The sequence below is a fragment of the Peromyscus californicus genome, unplaced genomic scaffold (genome assembly GCF_007827085.1).
Source record: "Peromyscus californicus insignis strain IS unplaced genomic scaffold, ASM782708v3 Scaffold_4__1_contigs__length_199733344, whole genome shotgun sequence".
In the NCBI taxonomy this organism is placed as follows: domain Eukaryota; kingdom Metazoa; phylum Chordata; class Mammalia; order Rodentia; family Cricetidae; genus Peromyscus; species Peromyscus californicus.
The window spans coordinates 2208138-2231315 of record NW_026294562.1 but is presented as its reverse complement, the minus strand read 5'-3'; the positions used below and the strand labels follow the sequence as shown (position 1 = coordinate 2231315).

Below are 23178 nucleotides of genomic sequence, written 5' to 3'. Positions count from 1 at the left end.
AGGGAGGGAGGGGTACAGTACGAACCTTCTCCTTTGTTTTCTGGTTCTCTGCTCGAAGGTCTTCATATTCGCCTATTGCTAAAAGAAAAAAAAAAGCGACATTACAACTCAAAAGTTCACTGTGGGAAGACCTGTGAACTCAGCTGACCCCCAGTAACTCTCCACTACGTTCAGCAGAGTGGAGAGACCACCAAAGGGCTTTTGCTTTCAAGGCTCTGAGCCCACCACACTGAATTTCAGAGTCATCAGGAAGACCCACAGGCCAGAAGTGACATCTGAAAAGGCCTCCTCTGTGATCTCAGTACTTGCCTTGTGTACTGCTCTGCCTCCCAAAACTAATCCACCTGGGTGCTAAAATCAGAGGTTTACTTAGAAATTAAAGTAGGCTTGCACACTCAACACAGTATCATTTGTCTACTTTATTCGGAGCTGAAGGTTTATGGGATGGACATTGGACTGAGAATATCTGTTTCCAGACAAGACACGGCCAGAAACTGGCAACCGTCACTTCATTGAGGTGGGAATGCAGATTCCCAGACACGTGGGGAAGTGCTCATGAAGTAACCTGACCCCAACCCCACGTTCATATTTCAGTAAAACACCATTTTTAGGCCTCCTCGGAGTTGAGCCTATGAAGTTTGGGACAATGGCCTAAGATAACAACGAGGCAGAGCCTCTTAGACCAGCCTAATTAGTACACCAGCCACTGAACAAGCCTGCCACTGAGAGCTAGGTTATCACCAGGCTGCATGTTCGCCTTTGTAAAACTTTTAACTGGGATTTATCTTCTGCGAGTAGCTCAGTTTTCTTTAAAAAGGGTTCCTGTTCCTAGTAATAATCTAAAGACAGGAATAAAAGCCTGGGGCCAATAACTTCAATGGCATCTCAGATGGGCACCAAGCAGGGTGACTGAGGCAGGAGGATCCACCCTGGCCTCAACAACCCTGTCTCAACCTTCCCTCCCTAAAAAGAACATCCCGTTTTACCTGGTCATCAGCTCTAGCAATGCATGCTTACCACAGGGCAGAGAATGCCCCAGAAACAAGCCCTTCACATGGTAAGGGACAAGCAGTGACCGAAGGGCTGGGGACTGACGGCAGTGCTAGAACCGCCAAGTAAGCACTACAGTACCAACTTAGAGAAGGCACACACCCGCCAAAGGCTTCAAGCATTAGACCACTCATAAAGCAGTTCTGAACACACACATGAAGACAGAGCGCTTCAGAAAACATTCACGTTTTCAACAGGAAAGAGTAGATGATATACAAAATGAAGCCCTCTGCACCCGGGCTCCTCATCAACGCTCATCACACACATTCAAACAATGGAGTATGAACCAAACTGCCCTAGGATCTAGAAAATCATTGATATGTGGCCCCTTTAACAGAAACAAACAAAAAACCAAGAAAGAGATTTCGAAATATGTATTGATGCTAATAGGTAGTAGACTATGGTCATGGCCCCAAATACCATTATTCTACCTAATACAGCTTCAAAACAAAAAGATAAAAAATATTTTATTGACAGACTTTGACTTAAACCAGTTAGCATTTAAGTACACCTGCAGGGCTAAGCAGATGGCTCTGCTTGCCACACAGATGGGAAGAATTTAGCTCGATTCCCCAGAACCTGTAAGGACGGGCACAGCAGCAAACCTCTCTAATCCCAGCGTTCCTGTGGAGAGATGGGAGGCGGAGATAGGGGAATCCTTGGTCGCTTGAGGGACAGCTAGCCCGGCACACACAGTGGTAAATAACAAAAGAGCCCCTACCCCAAACAAGGTAGACTGTGGGGACTGACCCCAAGGTTGCTCCTTGACTACCATGTATGCCTGTATCCACACACATATATATCAGACTCACACACAATTTTTTTTTACTTAAAAAATTTTAACGTATCTATAGATGAAATTTAAAAATCAAAATTGGGCCAGTGAGATGGCCCATAGGGTAAAAGTACTTGCCACCAAGCCTGATAACCTGAGTTCAATTTCCAGTATCCACGTGGTGAAAGGAGAGAACCAACTCCCAAGTTGTCCTCTGACTTCCACATGTGAACTATGGCATGTGCGTGCACACACACACACACACACACACACACACACACACACACACACACCAAAATTGATTTAACACTGAATTATTAGTGACCTACTTTACTGACATACATATAAACAGTAATGGCTTATAAAACTATAATCTCGTATTGACATTAAGAAATAAGATTTTTTTTTCTATTTACAAGATCAAATAATGGCTTGGAAAGCTTTTCTAAAATACTCACACCACGCTTCCATTATACTGCCAATAGACTCAGACAAAACACGGTAAACTCCTAATTGCTGGCTCTTTGTTAAAAGCATTAATTAAGAACCCTTCACCTATAATATTTTAATAGAAACCACAGAAAAGATGCTTTCTTATAACTATGTGCAACTGTAACATAAAACAAAAAGCAAGTACTTAAGTAAGGGAAAATACAGGAAGAGTATAATGACCTTGGTCACAGTCGGGGATAGCAGGGGGATGAGTCACAAAAGGAATGAAAAATGTTTATTTCTTTGAAGTTAAAAACCAAAGCTCACTCCCAAAACAACATTCATGCACACACACAAATGCATACATATGAATAAGTATCATCCTAATTAAGGTATATTGCTGTCATCATCAATGAAATGGCCTCTGTTACTAAGGTACTTCATTTTTTTAAAATTATGTGTATGTGTGTCTGTGCAGTCTCCTGCAGAGGCCAGAAGGGGGCACTGGATCACCTAAAGCAAGAGTTGGGGGTAGTTGGGAGCCACCTGATGTGGGTGCTGGAAACCAAACTCAGGTCCTCTGTAACACAGCAGCAAGGGCTCTTCACCTCAAAGCCATCTCTCCAGCCCCCTCAGCTACTTCTTTTATGGCATGTTAAGAGGCTTTACAGAAAGCATTCTTTCACTGCTTCAGAACTGGCTAGCAGTTTGAAACATTTAAGGTAAGTGTGCACAGCTCAAGTTTGGCAAGAGCTATCCTTTGAAGCAATGCCTCACACAAATGTGACAGGAAAGACACAGTTCAGAAAGACTTCACACCTCAGTTTACCAGCTTTATGTATGTCACCATGTCAGACAGAACAGTAAATAGATGAGCACATATTGGCTAGGAGTCCCTGAGCAAGCCAGTTCATCTCACTGAGCCTCAGCTTCCTGATATGGATTTGGTAGTCTTATCCTGGTGAGTAAATGAGTTAACATATGCTGGTATTGTTCAGTGTCAGCCATGGTAATTACTACCAAAACTGCAAAGCTTGCCAGATCCTGAGTGAATAACAAAAGAATGTCCTAGGTTTCAAGGTTACGTTTATCCTTCCCTTCCCCCCACCCCCCATCAGGAGACTACTATCTCCACCAAGCAGGAGTGGGGAAGCAAGCTAACACATTAAAAGCCATTTGTCACAACGAATCCTGGCAAGGGCGTGGAAGCATGCCTGAGAACCAGACTTTTCAATCCTAGAAGCACACTCGAGCCAGCTGGAGAGCTTGGCAATCACAGGCCCTGGACCCCTCTCCACGGTGGGTGCCTCTTCCACCCCAGGGTGATTTACTGAGTCCAGGGTAGAGTTTGGTCATCTCTTCTGCTTTGTTTTTAAAGAAGTGAGTTCCCTCATGTGCAGTCAGTGTGAGGAACAACCGCTTAACAGTATGAAATAGACGGAAAGAGAGGATGGTGGAGAAAACAAGGAGAATATCAGGCAGAGCACGTGTTTCAAGAATCACGCTGGTTTTCCATTTCTAAATCCTAATGCTGAAGGAAGCCATCTGTAGCAGGCTTTCTCTTTGGGCCACCAACCAGCTCCCAAGTAAAGACACAGAGACTTATTATTAATTATGAATACTTGGCCTGTAGCTTATGCTTGTTGCACTAGCTCTTATAACTTAATTTAGCTGTTTCTATTCATCTGTGTTTTGCCTCAGGGCTTTTTTACTTTTCTTTCATTCTATATGTCCTGCTTCATCTATGTCTATCTGTCTGGCCCCAGGTGGCCTGGCTGGCTTCCCTTTTCTCTCTGCCCTCCAGCCCCGCCTATCCCTCCTCTGCCTAGCTATTGGCCGTTCAACTTTTTATTAGACTAATCAGGTGCCTTAGGCAGGCAAGGTGAAACAGCAACACATCTTTACATAGTTAAACAAATACAACAAAAACAAATGCTACGTAACTTTACATAGTTAAACAATTATTCTGCAACACAAATGTAACACATATTTACTTGGTTAAACAAATATTCTATTCCACAACAGCCCTTTTCTTCCCAAGTCACAAACTACAACACAGCCAGCCCAGGAAGCAATGAGGTAGATAGACACAGCTGTCTCAGAAACATGACAACTCAACTTCCTAACTATAAACTGCCAACACCCCCTCTGGAGAAGGTCAACAGCCATCACAGTCACCCAGACCTGCCTGTTTTAGCCCTCCAAACCTAGCAAACCTCTGGGTGCCAGCCAGGCCACTCGCCCTACCCCTCTAGCATCATCCCCAGATCAACACTTTGAACAATACTTTCCAGAGCTTCTGGAAATATTTTCTGCTCTACCCATGAGGTCTCCCCCAACTTCTCCCTTTGCAATGAAATTTAACTGTCATTTCTTCTAGGAAGCTCTTCTTGTATGTCTTGAGCAAAATCAGCACTTACATCTTAATATGCTACCAGAGCACCCTACTCATATAGAGGCTGAGCACCCTGAGATACCAAAGTCTGAGGTGTGAAAGGCTCCAAACTTGAAAACTTTTCGAAGGCACAGTTCCAGATTTTGGAGCATTTGGGACTTCACATTTTCAAATCAGGAACAATAAAATAGTAAATTCTATACAAATATTCCCAAATCCAAAAAGATCCAAGATGTGAAACAAGTATTATACTCTGCTTAAATCCCTGTGCATAACATTGTAAGTTATCTGCACACATATCTGTCTGCTTGCCTTTTCTCCCCACTCAATTGAATGAGCTCTGCCTGTGTCATCAGAATACTAAACACAGAGTCCACACCTATGCCAAATGAATGAACAAAAAGGCTCATACAAACATATGATGCAAAATAATCAAGCCAAATATTAACATCTCCATTTTAGAAATGAAGATATGGATGCATAAAGATGTCACGCCTACAGTAGGAAGTGGAGGTAGACCGTGTCTACTGATTCCCAGAGTCACTCACGGCAACTGATGTTGGTAAGAGTCAGTGTGTAGCCTGACAGCACACTAGATGGGAAATAGTCCTTTAGGGTAAAGACTACGTCTTTATCTACCCAGACGTCTGCATCTAGGACAGTGCCTGACTTAAAGTAAGCACTGACTGAGGAGGAAGAATGAATCTGCATTCACTTGAGCATATCCTCAATAGTCAAGCATTCTCCTCACCAGGCACGGTCTATCTATCACACCATATGCTACATCATGACACAATAAAAAGGAAGTCTTAAATAACAAACAAATGTATCCAGAAAGAAAAGCACAGCAACACTGTATCCTGACATTTCCTAATGCAGATTTGTATCCATGACTGAGTCTGCCTGTCAGAATCAGGGAGCCTTGAAACCTTGCTAATGGGAGATGATGGCTAGAGTCATAAAGGCGCTGTTCAATTAGGACAGGCTCCCCTTCTGCTCATGTCCCAGTGGATCCTCCACTTAGAGCCAGAGTTGAGAGGGAAGCCATTTATACCTCACTTGTTAATTAAATCATTATAAAAGCCAGGGGTGGGGGAACCTCTGGGAAAGCTGATAAAAAAAAAAAAACAAAGGTGACAGATTTCCTATCAGGAAAGGAATTATAGCAAGCCTGAGCTTCAACAACACTGGGTGGAACACATGTCAGTGCTAATAAAGAATAATGCTGAAGAACTCTCAACAAACCATATGAATGGCTTCAAATTAAACAACAGGAAGGAAGGAAACTAAGTACCTTTACAGTCGATATATCTATTACACACATATATATATTAATGTATACTACATATATGTATGTCTGATTTCTAGCATATAGGCTTGTACATCACACAATCTCCATAACAACAACAAAAACCAAATAAATAGTACAGCAACAATCCTCTTAGATCCACCAGAGAATTGAGGTCACAGGGCAAGCCCCACCCCTGCCACTGGAGACACAGGGCAGCACAGAGGCATACACCTCATGGCAGTGAGTGCCTGGAAGAAATCCCTGCTGGAGGACTAGAACCCAGACAGGAAAATCTAGGCTGTATTTGCCCAAATGTGGAGGCTTAATTTGTACAGATTTGAGTTTAAAATGTCCTAGAGGTGGGGAATTGGAAGGATAGGTTGGTAGGGAAAAGATTTTTTGTTTCATATCCTAGAACCCTAAGAGCTTCCTGCTACTTCCTTTAGATGTAGTTGTTCTACAAATGATGCTCAGCGAACTCTGTTCCTGACTTTTTTTTTTTTTTTTTTTTTTGGACACAGGGTCTCTCACTACATAGTCCTAGCTGACCTGGAACTTACTACATGGACCAAGCTGCTCTCAGACTCACAAATATCCACCTGTCTCTGACTCCCTGTCCTATGATTAAAGGCATGCCCAGCTTGCCACTCTGTTCTTAAGACCTGATCTCAAGAGAAACTGCTTTACCAGAGCCTAACACCTTGGAGGAGGGAGTACAGAGAATTCCTGAGATCACAGCCCCAGGGCAGGTTCACTAGCTCCCTATCCCAGGACTATGATACAATCATAGGACACAGAGACATCCAAACCTTACCAACACGAATGTTTACAGATTTATTCATAATTGATGAAATTTAGGACCACCCAAGATGTTCTTCAATAAGTGGATGAATAAACAAATTGTGGTACATCCATACAATGGAATATTATTCAGTGAAGTGATGTGAGCTATCAGGCCACAAAAAGACCTACCTAGTGCTAAATGAAAACAGTCAATATGAATGGCTACATGCACGGCATGAGTCCAACTGCAATGTTCTGGAAAGAGCAATAAAGGGATCTGTGGTCATTAGCAGTTTGAGAAAGGAGCAGTGAGTGGCTAGAGTGTATGGAGATCCTGGAGCAGGGAAACTATTCTGTGTGGCATCTGTAATGGTGGGTCCACACCTACTGCTTAGACCCCACAAAAGTCCAGTACAGAGAGTGAACCCTGGGCCAGCAAGAGGAACTTGTTGGTAAAGGAGCTTGCCACAAGTCTGGTGACATGAGTTTGAGGCCCAGAACCCAGGTAAAGGTGAAAATAGAGGACCAAATCCACCAAGTTGTCCTCTGACCTCACCATGAACTCCATGGCACATGTACACCCACACTTCATACACACATACATACACACACACACACACACACACACACACACACACCTGCACACATACACCTGCTTCTGCATACCTGCAGCTACACATACACACATACACACCTGCACAATATACCTACATATCTGCATAAACACACACACCTACACACATACACCTGCATACCTGTAGGTACACACATACACACACCTACACATGTACATCTACACACCTGCAGCTACACACACACACACACACTTACATATGTATACCTGCACACCTGCAGCTATACACACACACACACACACACACACACACACACACACATACCCACACACACACACACCTATACATGCACACTTACAGGCACATACACACAAAAAACTTAGATATGTTAAAAAAAAAAAAACTGAGAAGACAGCAAAGCCAGCAGGGGATTCTCTCTAGGATCACCATGAACACTCAGATCCCAAAATGTTTCTTATGGTTGGTTGTTGTCTGTTGGTCTTGGAATTCCAGCATTTGAGAGGCAGAGGCAGGAAGACCACTGCAAATGTGAGGTCATCCTGTCTTCATACTGAGTACTGGGCCAGCGTGGACTATAGTGTAAGACCCTGTTTCTAAAAAGGAAGGAAGGAAGGAGAAAGGGAAACAGAAAATGATTGGCTATCTACCTGTAACCAGCAATTACCATCCTGTAACCTTTTGTCATCTCTAGATTACTTAGAGTGTCCAATTCAATGTGAATTCTATATCATTATAGTTGTTATATCACATTATTTGAGACAAATTATAAGAGAACTTTTTATCAAGTATTTTCTTTTTAAAATTTTATATATTTTTTTATGTGCAGGGATGTTTTGCTTGCACACATACATGTCTGTGTACCACATGTGTGCCTGGTGCCCATGGAGGCCAGAGGAGAGCCTCAGATGTTTTCAATCTGAAGTTGATTGAATCTATACAGTGAGATCCATTGACATTATGGGCAGGGGCTCCAGAATGTGAAGAGTTCCTATATGTCCCCTAATGCATTTTGCATTAGTATGGAACATTTGTTGAATTCTGAGCCCTATTCACACACTGTGATAACCCAAATTCCACATTTTATTCAGACTTCCTAGTTTTATCTATGTCTGTAGAAGCATTTTTCTTTGGGCTGCCAGCTCACAAAAAACAACATGGAGACTTATTATTAATTATGAAAGCTCGACCTATAGCTTAGGTTTGTCCCATTAGCTCTTATAAATTAAATGAACCCATTTATATTAATCTATGTTTTGCCTCGTGGCTTTTTACCTGTCTTCCACCTTGTACCTCTTGTTTCCTCTCTATGTCCTCTGGCATTTCTCTCATGCCTGGATTCATCTCCCCCTCTTCTCTTTCTGCCCAGAAGTCCCGCCTAACCTCTTCCTGCCTAGCTATTGGCCATTCAGCTCTTTATTAAACTAGTCAGAAGGCGCCTTGGCAAAAAGACATCTTCACAGTGTGCAAAAAGATTATTCAACAACATACGTTCTTTTTCCAGTACCTACAATGAGATTTCACGTTCCATTTAAATGTCTTATATCCTTAGGTGCTTCTTCGCCTTGGTCCCCACTTTCATGACTTTGACAAAATCTTCTTGTTGTATTAAAGCATTTTTTTTTTTAATTTGGGGGCAGGTTGTTTGGTTCGAGGTTTTTTGTTTTTTGTTTTTTTTCCAAATGAGGTGGGAGAGACAAGGCCTCAAGTAGCCCAGGCTAGTCTCAAACTCACTGTATAACTGAGAATGACTCCGAACTTGTGATGCTCCTGTGACACTACCATGCCTGGACTGTTGCCTGTCCCTTTGCTGAGACCTTGACAGCTTAAAGGAGTGAATCTACCTCAGCCAGACTTTTTTCTGATGTTTTCCTTAAGAGTACATGAGACTTTGCCAGGCGGTGGTGGCACACGCCTTTAATCCCAGCACTCAGGAGGCAGAGGCAGGCAGATCTCTGTGAGTTCGAGGCCAGCCTGGTCTACAGAGCAAGATCCAGGACAGGCACCAAAACTACAAAGAGAAACCCTGTCTCGAGGAAAAAAAAAAAAAAGAGCACATGAGACGTCAAGATTTTTAAGAGAAAATCAGAGATAAAATGTCAGTTTCATCACATCCCACACACATTATTTCATCACACACATTATTTTGTGTTGTGGGTTACATCTTGTTTGTTCTTAATTACTCTAACTTTGGGCAGTAGACAATTCTTCAGTTGGCTTCTATGTCTCTTGTTGCCAACATGTGAGAATATTAGTTTGAACACTTCCTTAGTTTGGGGAACCACAGGATGTCCCAAGCTCAGCTTGCATATTTGGGTATCTTGATCATAAAATCAGCCATTTCCCTTTGGAACACTATTTCTTTTTTGGAGGGCATCATTAGCACCCATGTTCTGAGTGATAAATATGCTTGAATATATATAACATAAACAGACATATTTCTATATGTAACAATCTATGTCTACACTAAGCTAATACAAGTTCATATAGACGACTTTAACTCTAGTCCATTACTGAAAGCATGATTTTTAATAGGAAAAGGAAAACCTTGGTCCTCCCAAGGTCATGGTATAAAACTTCTCTTTAGAGTGATAGTAAAACATAGATTGAGAAACAATGGGTTAGAAGAAAGAGAACATTGTATGTTTCATTTTTATTTTATATTAATATTTTAAAAACAAAAGGAAGATCCAGTTCCCTGGGAGTAGTGTTAATAAAGATGGGAGCTCCGAGCACCAGGCCTGGCTCCAGCCCATGGAGGCCCATCTCCTGAAGGACCTAGACACTATCTCCATAGTACTGCTCACCGACCTTGGACGTAAACTACAATTTTAAAAACCAGCTGGTGACTCAGAAACAGGCCATTCCTGGACCACACTTAGAAAAACAGTGCTGAAAAACCACATTTGTACATGAAGCCACAGCATTTCAGATTGTCTTCTACTGAGTGGCTTTGGATGGACTGCCCAGGGCTGGCATCTCAGCTTCATGTACTAATACGGTCATGCAACAGTCTAGGCCCTTTCAGTCACAATAATGCCACACTGTTTTCTCCCCAGAAGCTAAAGGACTCCTGGAAAAAGCACCCATGAGTCACTAGCTTCGCTCTAGAAAGAAGCTGAATCTTAAGAATCAGCTTTGTGTTAACCAACCATAAGTACTGGAATGTGGTGATACATGCCCGTAATCTGAGTACTCAGGAAGTAGAGGCAGAAGAATCAGGAGTTCAAGGTCATCATCTGCTTTACAGACTTCCAGGCCAACCTGAACTTCCTGGGACCATATCTCAAAAAATAAAAATCTTACCCTAGAATATTTGTTTTAAGTAGCATTTGCCCAAGAATGGCCATCACTTTTGGTTTTCATTGTCATTGTTTGGTCTTTTCTGAGAATACCCTTATTAGGTAGTTCAGTGGCGGAATACTTGCCCAACATATATAAGGGTTTGGGTCCCATCCTTAGCACTGAGAAGCATGAAAGCGGGGAGAGAAAGAGGGAAGAAAGGGGGAAAGGCACACCCGTATTTTGGAATGACAACCACTCTTCCACACTTCACCAGGTTCCAAACGGCACTGCCATGCCATATTGACCAGCCTAATAGTTACCTATTGCTTGGGTCAGGCCCTTCAATGGTGGTCGCCCATTCTGCTTTGGACAGCAATAGTAATCCATAGTTTTTGTAGCGGATGTCATTCAAGCTGCTACCTAACCAAAAGGCCATATAAGTCAATCAGACACTCTTACTGGATTTTATACTGTCTCCAGACACTGAACTCATCACCAGCAGGGACCAGGCCTTATTCACTGGTCTCTGATGCGCGCCCAGTGCCTGGCTATGAATATTCAGTGTATGCGTGTTGAATGAATCACACAGAAAGCCATGTACCTTCAACAAATGCTGAACTAAGTCTATCATTTACCAAAAGAATTCTACAGAGAAAGAAAATTGTATGATGTTTTGTAAGGGAAATGTCCACTTTGATAGCTGGGAAATATGCATCGGAAATAGTATTCTAAGTTGCCATTTCTCCATGCATTAACGATGTCAATCAGCCCAATAAAATAAAGCCCATGGGGGAAAAAAGACAAAAGGAGAATTACCTCATTACCTCAGCATCTGCTTGAACATTAAAAAAAAAAAAATCACACACTGGCTAATTTTTTTTAAGGGACATAATATAACTTTCTAGAAAGACATAATATACCTAATTATACCATTCAGTAGACGGGAACATACAATGTTGTGAAGTAATTCAGAAGTGGGTGTGCTTTATAAGACACGGAGCTTGGGGAATGGTACATATAAATTAGAGATTGTTCATATTATGACAGACGCAGTCATTGCACTTCACAACTTGTGTCAAGCACAACCTTGTTCTCAGCACTGAAGGCTTCCCACAAGGGATTATTGTCAGCTCTGCAGTACACACAGCAGCCTCCTTCCTGAACCCCTCCCGGGCAATAGGTTCAAGTTTTAGACTTAAAACTCATTAAAGGGGGAACCACACGAGGAGACAAAAACGGCCAATAACCATGGGAAGACTCAAACTTCACTAGTAGTCAGGGCAATGTACATTTTAAAGGAGGCATTTTGCCAGTTCCAATGGCAAAAATCCAGAAACTGGTCAGGCTGTCCAACTGATAACGATGACTGTCAGCCAGTGTTACCCAGTATATGGTGACGAGGGCACTGCTGGGGACACAAACTAGGACAACTATTGACAGAGGGATGCTTCTGCACTGAATGATGTAATTTCATAACACGCATGCCATCAAATCCAACAACCCCATTTCTGAGAACCTATTGTAGAAAAAATAACAGTCTATTTATTTACATGCCTCTTGGATTAATGACTGTCTGCTGGACAAGAAACTTTCTAAGAGCCAGGATAGTCGGATTCACTATCTATAGCCACTTGTTCTAAAACTTGGGCCCCATACATAAGTAACCGGTAGTTGTTAAAGAAACAAAAGTATGTGTTTACTCAGCATTAAACAAGGAAAATAGAGCAACCAATCAAAAATGTTCTTCTTGTTCATATTAAATGGGGAAATTAAAATTATGACTCACCATGGCAACAACCCACCATCAACATAAAAAAGTGACCATAGTACTGGTGTACCCAAAGCCCTGGTGGCCATGTTTATGCCTCAAATTCCTGGCTTCCCAGTTAATTCCACAGGTCAAACAGCCATTAAATACTCTTAAGTAAGTCTTTATCACAGTCTGTCTGACAAACACATTCTGGTTTCAAGATATGAAAATCTCACCATAGGCTGAACAACCCTAACACCCATATGACAAGTCACAGTGTCAGAGAGAGAGAGAGAGAGAGAGAGAGAGAGAGAGAGAGAGAGAGAGAGAGAGAGGTCTCAAGAAACACAAAACTAGGTTCTATTACTTCTGGCTCAAGTCCTCCATCAGGAAAATCAGCCTTTAGAAATACCAAGGCCATGGATTTGTTTTTTAATATAACAGGACAACACAACAGAATGAGCTGGAAACCTGGGAATCCTCCTTCTTCAAACATCAGTCCAGCAAAGGGCCAGAGAAGGTGTTTGTAAGTGTTGGCATCCTTAAGTGTACTCTGAGAATTACAAACAGAGTAAGAGGAAGTAATAGTTTAATTTGTTTTATAATCATTTGCAAACTGAGCATCCATCAAAAGATCTGGTATTGACTAATACTGAAAGTTCCATAAGTCTAGAATAATGAATCAAAAGTCTTCGTGTTGTGAGACACAGAAAAGTGTTATTCAAAATAAATACTCATGAAATCCAGTTCTCCATTTAAAAAAAAAAAAAAAAAAAAAAAACACTTGAGAGATTCCAAATAAGGCAATCTGTCCATCTACTGGAGTCACAGGTGCTGTTGGGTTGACTTGGGGCTAATTGTGGACAAGAGGAAAGTGAAAGCAATTAACACCCATTCAGGGTTTCTAGATGCTAGATAGAAGAGTGCTACATCCACTTCAGCGAGGTTAGGTAACTCCCCCGAGGTGGCACAGTACAGTGCTGTGGAGACCTTTTTGCCCAGAGTGTGGACATTATGGCTGATGGATCTGAAAAGCAGCAGCTCAAGTCCTTGACAGGACCTCCAAACCATCTGGTTTAGCCAGTTTTTAGTCACATGCTCAAGGAAGAGAAGACACCAACTTCACAGAGCTGGTGAGCTGCTGAGCCAAGGGAAGTGAAAGGACCAGACCAGTTGGCCACTAAGCAGGGCCCTTCCAGTGTCAGCAAGTCCCTCAAGGAAGAGCATGCCCTGCACACTTTTACTTCCTAAGCCTATGTGGTTCCTCTTTCTTGACCCATATTTTCAAACAACCCTTTGAGCGGGATAATTAACCGAATTTTTTTTTTAAGTGTGTCAGGTTAACTGGCTCTAGGATCTGTCTGGCTTTGTTCACCAATGTGCTCATGACAATCATCAGCTACCAAGCAGTAGAGAAACGCGTGCAATAAGGCCTGGCTTTCTGGCACCCAACACCAGCCCCGCTCCCTCAGAAAGCCCCACACAGGCAGGGTGTCGAATCACTGACTAATAAATTGCTAAAAATGGGAAGTGATGAGAACACATCGGTGGCCTAAAAAAAAATCCCAGCTGGGTAAAGAAAAAGGAACTAGACCGAACCCCCAAAGAAAAGCTGGGAAAGCTGCAGGCCCAGAAATGCTAAAGTGTGCAAGGGTGCGGCCTCAGCTGAGCTGCCACCCAGCGCCCAGCGATCCTGCCCTGCTCGCTTCTCCCATGTGGACTGGGGTGCGAGCCGTGACCCTGTGCACTCCCGATGCGTGTCCCTTCCCCCCGGTCTCTCGATCCCCAGGCCCACTGCGGGGAAACGCTCCAGCTCCTCCGCCCAGGGCTCTGCATGGCGCGTGGAGCTCGGCGAGCGCTTCACCGCGGGTGAGCTGCAGGGTGACTGCGTCGGCCTCACGATCCCCGGGCCCTGGCTTGGCACCTGCGGCAGCGCTCGGAGGTGTCCCGCCCGAGGCCGCGGCTCCCGCACCTGCGCCCGCGGGCCCGCCTACCTTGCTCCTTCAAGCTGGTGATGAGCTGCAGCTGCTTCTCCTCGTCCGAGCTGTTCATTTTGGCGGGTGGGGCTGGGGATAAAAGGCAAGGAGGGAGAGGCGAGGGGGACACGGGGGAGGGGGAGCAGAAAGCAAGACGCCGGTGGCGTGGCGTGCGGCTTCACTACCCGGAAGTTGGGATCGCTCCCGCTCCTCCTGCTCCTCCTCCTCCTCCTCCTCCTGGCGCGCAGCACGCGGTGAGATCATCCCGCGCACCTACTCCGGGGCCGCTGCTGCTCCACCTGCGGCGGGCGGGCCTGAGGGCTGGGCCCGGGAGGGGCGTGGGCCGAGAAGGCGGGTCAGGTGTCGCGGCCTCGGGCGCCTGCGATCCTCCCAGGGGTGTGTGTGCGTCCCTGCTGTGTGGCCTCCGCTGCGCACTGCTTCCCACCCCGACGCGCGCGCGGTGGAGACCCGCCCCGGGTTCGCCACCCTAGAGCTGGACAGCAGATCTGAGCGGGACCTGACTGACCCCAGACGCCCAGGCTCCTGCCCCAGCTCCCACGCACTGCTATCCGGCCAGGGCTGGAAAACCTGTGTTCTACACCCAGCACCATGAGGCCAGCTCGCCCAGGAGGTGCATGTTGCGAGCTGTCTGGCTAATTGAGTCACTTCACAGTCCTGGGGGGAGGGCGTGGCAGTCTGGTCATAGTTCCTCCGTGGGTTTCCATCCTTCATACCAATGTGAAGAGCGGGGTGGACAGAACCTGGGCCCTGCTTCACCGGTCTCACCATGCCTAAACTGCAGTGGAGATCATCTGGTTCCCGTGGGAGGACCTTCTGTCTTGGGGAGGCCGGCACTGCACTCTGAATACCCAAGATCACTTGGTTGCGTGGCAGGGAGCCTAGTGTGTCATGATACACAGCCCTTGCCCCTCTTAAGGACCATCGGTTGTGTTTACACCCAGCTCTGGGGTAGGCCCTGGCAAAGAAAGCTAGGCAGACTTTTCTCTCTTCAGTTCTAGTTCTAGTAACCTTTGCTTGAATCTCCAGCACTCTGGAATGGGAATAATAATGCATACTCTCCAAGAATTTGAAAAGTTGAACAGCGAGAGGAATTTGACCACAACATCAAATTCAGAATGAATAGGAGCTCTTGTCTAGCATGTGCCAAGGCCTTATGTTCCATCCAATAAGGGGACGGGATGGCTATGGCTTGCTCTGTGCTGCGTTCTGTGCGATTTTGTTTTTATGATTACAGGTGTTATGGCTGCTAATTACAAGACGAGAAAGGCACAGTTCTTTATTCCAATCATCAAGCGCCCAAGATAAACCCAAACTAATTAAGCCTTCTGCACATCTTGGTTTACTTGATCATCTCTGAACTCATCTAGAACATCAGTGCAGGACTTCTGCTGCCTCACTTCACAGTTTCAGCAAATATCCAGGAGAAGGGGAAGAGCATTGATTGGCATTTGGATAGATCCTGCAACCAGCATGGCACTCCTTACTACATACCATCTCACGATGACCTTTGAAGTGGGGCAATGGATTTTCCCTTTTAATCAGTGCCAATATAGTATTTTAGAACACATAGTTTAGTTGGTAGGGGAGTCTGGGGTGGCAATGTAGACTTCTGAGTAAAAAGAATGAAAATGAAACTTTATGAAATAATTTCAGTGTGGGGATTTTGCTGTCCTTTCTGTAATGTTTCATAAGATAGTTCCAAGTATTTTCCAGTCAGCTACAGTGATGATCCCAACAGATAACCACATGGTCTTTCTCCTGGGGTTACCTTTTTTTGTCCTCATCTTTGAAAGGCAAGAGATGTGAGAATGTTAGTCAACTGTGTGACCGTATGAAGATGAGCTGCCACCAGGTGTTTTGTAGAATGAATGATAATTTGTTTCAAGAAAAAAAAAAAAAAACATCCAGGAGATTCCAGTGACCAACAATAGCCACTTAGCTTTTGTAGGGCAGCCAGGGAGCTTGTTAGACCCAAGGGGCCAGCCTGTGACTACTGACCAAACCCAAGTAACCAGAGGTACCTTCTCCAATTCCACCACATGGAAGCAAGATGCCCAGTTGGTATTTAGATTGGTTTACAAATTCCCAGGAATTGTCAACCCCAATTATGTAGTATAGTATGATGCTTGAGGAGTATGCGATGAATTAAGGATCCAGGCTCAAACTGAATGTTTTGGTCTCACAATGAATCTGTAGCTCATTGAAATGAATCCCATGTACCCTCTTTGAAATTAAAATATCCACCTGATAACAATGCCCTATTATCCTGAGGGCATGCTATGAATTATTAGGATGCCTATTAGATTTACTTATTGGGATACAGAGCTTCTGTTACATTGTGATTTATTTATATGACATGAATATTGATGGAAAGGATAGACTGATATAATTAGTTTTTGTTCTACTTAATAATACATGCAGGGAGTTGTGTTTCACTGTGTTGAAGCTATTATTAACCATCAAACAAAATCTAATTTAAAACATCTCAAAATGTGTGATTTATATGTGCATATACACATACATGTACACACATGTATGAGGCCAGGAGGTACTTCCTAAAGATGAACTGAAAGATATGTAGCAAACTCAAGATTATGGTTGGCTCTAGGGATAGAAAGCAGAGAAACTGACTCAAGGGAAGGAGATGGAGTCTGGGAGCACAGTGGCGAAGAGGCTATTTAGTACTTGTTAGCTTTTTCAGGTAATTACAACAATGTATGTAATCTAGGGTACAGTTAAAACTAAGATGTAAAGAGACACTTGTCCTCTTTCTTGCCCATCCATTCTATGTGAGGGAGTCAATCCTTAGAGACTTGCCTACAGGGCTATGTTAGCAATGGTGTGAAAATAGCAACATTTGAATATTATTTGGCAATGCAGAGAAACAAAGTTGCGGGCAAACTTTGAACACATTGTCCTAAGTGGTGTAAGCCAACCAGAAAATCCTAACTATTGCTTGATTGCCTTTATATAAAATGCTCACGGGCTGGAGAGATGGTTGAGTGGTTAAGAGCACTGACTCCTCTTCCAGAGGACCCAGGTTCAATTCCCAGCATCCACATGGCAGCTCACAACTGTCTGTAATTCCAGTTCTAGGGGAACTGGCAAAACACCAATGCACATAAAACTTAAAAAAAAAAAAAATTCCTTTAGCCGGGCGGTGGTGGTGCACTCCTGTAGTCCCAGCACTCAGGAGGCAGAGGCAGGTGGATCTCTGTGAGTTCGAGGCCAGCCTGGTCTGCAGAGCTAGTCCAGGACAGGTTCCAAAGCTACAGAGAAACCCTGTCTCGAAACCCCCCCCCCAAAAAAAATGCTCACAAGCAAATCAATAGAGAGAGTTGACTACTGAATTGTATAGAACTGGGGATGAAGAAGAGAAGAAAACAGGAAATGGCCCCTGAGAAGTGTGTGCATCCTTCAGGGGAATGACAAACTCTAAAACACATTGTATTTCTGGTTGCAGAACTCTGGATCTTCTCAAAACTAGAATTGTACATTCTGTCTGCTTAGTAAAAAGTTTTTGATTGTTTTCATCCATGCTGCTATATACGTTTTTAGCATCCAGGATTTGGTGACATGTGAAATATAGCTCAAAAAAAGCTTTTATTTTATCAAGATTTATTAATTTTTGATTATCTGGATATGTGCATGGGGGTATACATTTGAGTGCAGGTGCCCTTAGAACCAGAAGACGGTGGCAGATTCACCTCAAACTGGAGTTACAAACAATTATCAGCTACCCGAAGTTGGTGCTGGAAAATGAACTTACGTTCTCTAGAAGAGCACAAAGTGCTCTTAACCACTGAGCCATTTCTCCAGCTACAAAAGCTGTTTTGTTTTTTAATATTACCAGAGCCACATGTAGAGACACACCTGTAATTCTAGCGTTTGGGAGGCAGAGGCAATTGGATCACCCATGGATTCAAGGCCAGCTAGAGCTGCCTGTTCCCAGACCAGCCAGAAACGCAAATCCACACCCTATTCCAAAACAAGTTGGGTGTGGTGATGCATGCCCTTAAGCCCAGCATTTGTGGACAGAGATAAGCAGATCTCCTTGATTTCAAGGCCAGTCTGGTTTGCATAGAGTTTCAGAATAGCCAGAAATACATAGAGAGATGCTCTCTAAAAAATCAGAACCAACAATTTCCAGGGGAAAAGAATTAAATAAATAAATCTATTAAATCAATGTTTCTTACACAAATATTCTTAAATTTTCAAACATTTGTGTAAAAATTGCTCTTTTTACTAAACAGTACTTCATATTGCTTAATCTTGTTTCAGTTTAATGTGTGCTCTACATCAATCAACATATCAATGAAAATTTAGCAATTCTTGAGTTCTTAGATGTGTTGTTACTAGTATATGTCTGTTTATAAATGACGCTATTCTAATATATGGAACATATCTAGCACATCATAGTTCAAACACTAAAACTAAATATAATATTCAAGTCTTAGAAGTAACTGAAGAGGGTTGAGCATACAGCTCTGTTGTAGAGGGCATGCCCTGCATGCATGTGCCTGAGCATACAGCTCTGTTGTAGAGGGCATGCCCTGCACGCATGTGCCTGAGCATACAGCTCTGTTGTAGAGGGCATGCCCTGCACGCATGTGCCTGAGCATACAGCTCTGTTGTAGAGGGCATGCCCTGCACGCATGTGCCTGAGCATACAGCTCTGTTGTAGAGGGCATGCCCTGCACGCATGTGCCTGAGCATACAGCTCTGTTGTAGAGGGCATGCCCTGCATGCATGTGCCTGAGCATACAGCTCTGTTGTAGAGGGCATGCCCTGCATGCATGTGCCTGAGCATACAGCTCTGTTGTAGAGGGCATGCCCTGCATGCATGTGCCTGAGCATACAGCTCTGTTGTAGAGGGCATGCCCTGCATGCATGTGCCTGAGCATACAGCTCTGTTGTAGAGGGCATGCCCTGCACGCATGTGCCTGAGCATACAGCTCTGTTGTAGAGGGCATGCCCTGCATGCATGTGCCTGAGCATACAGCTCTGTTGTAGAGGGCATGCCCTGCATGCATGTGCCTGAGCATACAGCTCTGTTGTAGAGGGCATGCCCTGCACGCATGTGCCTGAGCATACAGCTCTGTTGTAGAGGGCATGCCCTGCATGCATGTGCCTGAGCATACAGCTCTGTTGTAGAGGGCATGCCCTGCACGCATGTGCCTGAGCATACAGCTCTGTTGTAGAGGGCATGCCCTGCACGCATGTGCCTGAGCATACAGCTCTGTTGTAGAGGGCATGCCCTGCACGCATGTGCCTGAGCATACAGCTCTGTTGTAGAGGGCATGCCCTGCATGCATGTGCCTGAGAATACAGCTCTGTTGTAGAGGGCATGCTCTGCATGCATGTGCCTGAGCATACAGCTCTGTTGTAGAGGGCATGCCCTGCACGCATGTGCCTGAGCATACAGCTCTGTTGTAGAGGGCATGCCCTGCACGCATGTGCCTGAGCATACAGCTCTGTTGTAGAGGGCATGCCCTGCACGCATGTGCCTGAGCATACAGCTCTGTTGTAGAGGTTCCTTCTTTGATCTTCAACACACCTCCTCTCCCTCCAGGTAGCAAAAGCAGCTAATAAAAAGGACATGCTGCACATGTTTGCAATAGCACTGGAAAGTAAAGAGCTTTAATGTAAATCTAGTAAAATTTGTGCAAGATCTAGATGCTACACAGATGAACACAAAGATTTAACTAAATAGATAACCATGTTCATGAACTGGAACACTCCAGATGTCTATTCCCCTCATTTGTTCTGTCGATTCGATGCAGTCATAACCAAAATCCCCTTGAGTTCGTTTATAGAGATCAATCAGCTAACTATAAAATTTACATTAAAATTCAAAAGAGCTGGAAGAATCCAAACAATTCTGAAAAAGAACAATATTTCCAAAACTAATTGTAAAGCTATGGAAACCAATGCAAGGTAGGACTGGCAGAAAGAAAGACACACTGAAAACTGGACACAGTGACCATCCCGGAAGTATAGACTGTGAAAACAGTTGAGCTGTTTTCAAAAAGTAACTCAAAAGCAATATTAAAGAGGGTGGGGGATGGCTCAGTAGATAAAGTGCATACTGTGTGTAAGCATGAGTACTTAAGTTCCAATCCCCAGCACCCACCTAAAAGCAGGCACATGTCTGTAACACCCTCATGGGGTGGTGGAGACAGATAGATCCTGGAGCTCACTGGACCTCCATTTAGTCCACAGGTCAGCTTCAGAGTCAGTGAGAGACTATTCCAAAACAAATGAGTAAATAAAGTGGAGAGCAATAGATAAAAACACCAGATGTCAACCCCTGGCCTGCACACACACACACACACACACACACACACACACACACATGTGCACACACACATGCGCACACACACAAGTACTCATATGTCACACACACTGACACACAATAAACTTTTTAAAAGCAATTCAATGAAAAAAACAATAACCAACATATGGTACTAGAACATGTGGAAACTACTCATATACAAAACCAGCAAAGGCCAACACATACGTTATAGATGAGGCACTGACCAATTTATAAAACTGAAAATAAGGACTGATGAGATAGATAGCCACACAAGCCTGGTGACCTGAGTTTATTTCCCATATCCTAATTGGCTTCCCTGTTGCTAGGATACACACCGTGAGCAAAAGTGTGTTTGACTTACACCTCAGCAGAGGAATTTGGTTACTAGCCTGTTCACATGGCTTGCTCAGCCTGCTTTCTATATAACCCAGGGCCACCTGCCCAGGGATGGAACCACCCACAGTGGGCTGGGCCCTCTCATATCACATTAATCAAGAAAACATCCCACAGGCTTCCTTACAGGCCAATCTGATGGAAGAAATTCCCTAATTGAGATTCCCTGCTCCAGATGACTCTACTTAGTGTCAGGGTGACAAAAAAAACCCAAAACCCAAAACCCAAAAAACAACAACAAAACCAACCCCCCCACACACACACCAAAAAAACACAACAAAAAAAAAACCAAACAACAACAAAAAGCCCTAAGCAACATACCCTGGAACTCAGTAGAGGAGGAAAAGCAGAACCAATTCTTCTGACCTCCACAAGTGCGTGTGCCGCGCACACACACACACATACACACACACATACACACACACACACACACACACACACACACACACACACACACACATGTGCATGCGCACACCATGTACTCACACACTTGATACATTTGATATTTAAGTTAAACCTTAAAATAATGAAACATTAAAAAAGAAATGATGGGGCCGGGCGGTGGTGGCGCACGCCTGTAATCCCAGCACTCGGGAGGCAGAGCCAGGCGGATCTCGGTGAGTTCGAGGCCAGCCTGGGCTACCAAGTGAGTTCCAGGACAGGCGCAAAGCTACACAGAGAAACCCTGTCTCGAAAAACCAAAAAAAAAAAAAAAAAAAAAAAAAAAAAAAAAAAAAAAAAAAGAAATGATGGGCAGGCGTCTCCATGACGGGTAAGGTGACCTGCTGACCCACGCAACCCAAGTCAGTAGCTCATTATTTGATAAAAGGGGGACCTGTAGGGCACTGGCCCCCGTTTTGGGTAACTGTTGCCTTGCTTTCGGATCTTGACCTTGATATCCTCCCTATGCTAATTCCCTGCCAGCTTCCACCCTCCTGAATGCTTAAGAGACATTCCTTGTCTGTGTATCCTGAATAATGGGCGTTAACAGCTTAGATGCAAGATTGTAAAACATCAGAAGCAAACTTCTGCCCTCCAGGGTTCTCCCATTGTGCTGTAAGCCTGTATTTAAGACCTCCTCCCTCCTTCAATAAATGACTTTCGGCATTTAAAATAAAAATAAAAATAAAATAAAAAATAAAAAAGAAATGAAAATCTGTATAATCTGAGGTCTGAGTTTTGAAATACAACACCAAAAGTATCATAAATAATACTTGGTATCACTGATATAGGTCTGATCAAAGTTAAAGGCAATGAAAGCTTACAAAGAGTTGTGATGTATTAGGAAAATATTTAGAAGTCCATATTTGGTGATGAAATATCTGCACCCTAAACATAGGGGAAAAAAACTCTGAAAACTCAACTGTTTTTTAAAATGAATTTATTAATTTACAAAAATATTAACGGATACTTTGTTTCCCTGAAAGAATTGTTTGTTTATTTGTGGTGTGGAAGATTGAACCCAGGGCATCTTATGTAATAGGCGACCATTCCACCGCTGAGCTATGTTACCAGCTCCCAAAGGTGTTTTTAAATGTCTTTTTTGATTTGCTTTTATGTTTGTATGTGTTGTACATGCACATGTATGTGCAGGCTTACATATCTGTGCATCATGGAGCCAAGGGAAGCCATCTATTGGCTTGCCTATCCCTGCTTTATTCCCTTGAGACAGGGTCACTCTCAACCTGGAGCTAGACTGGCACCCAGCAAGCCCTACCCACCTTCCTGTCTCTGCACCCCACAGTGCCGGGTTAACAGTAAATGTTCCTCTGCCCAGCTTTGTACATGGGTGCCGGGATTTGAACCCAAGTCCTCACAATAGTGCAGCAAGTGCTCTTACCCCTGAGCTAGGTCCTCGCCCCAGCATGAAAGAGTGAAATAGTACATGTGCATTAGGATGGCTAAAATTAAACAAGGTGAAACTAAGTGCTGACAAGGATGCAGAGCAACGGGGCTCTGCATCGCTGAAATAATTTTAAAGCACAGGCACTTTGGAAAACAGGCTGGTAGTTCTTTATTAAATTACATACACACTTTTCCTACAGCTCAGCAAACTCATGCCCACAAGCTTGCCAAAATGAACTGAAAGCACATGTCCACAGAAAAATCTATGTATAG

General features: G+C 43.8%; 1 protein-coding gene across 4 annotated transcripts in view; it reads right to left on the bottom strand.

Moving 5' to 3' along the window:
* Shtn1 (shootin 1) overlaps positions 1-14827 on the bottom strand; it is a 106222-nt gene extending 91395 nt beyond the window's left edge. Inside the window, exons 1-2 of one of the 4 annotated variants that reach the window (XR_008212984.1) lie at positions 14349-14827; positions 26-78 (exon numbers count right to left, since the gene is read on the bottom strand). Coding sequence is in view for 2 of the 4 variants with exons in the window: in XM_052712929.1 (XP_052568889.1) it covers positions 26-78; positions 14349-14406 (111 nt within the window). In the remaining 2 variants the exon portion in view is untranslated. The remainder of the gene's footprint in view (positions 1-25; positions 79-14348) is intronic. The other 3 variants (XR_008212985.1, XM_052712929.1, XM_052712930.1) reach the window with 3 other exon arrangements.
* Positions 14828-23178: the final 8351 nt, after the last annotated feature.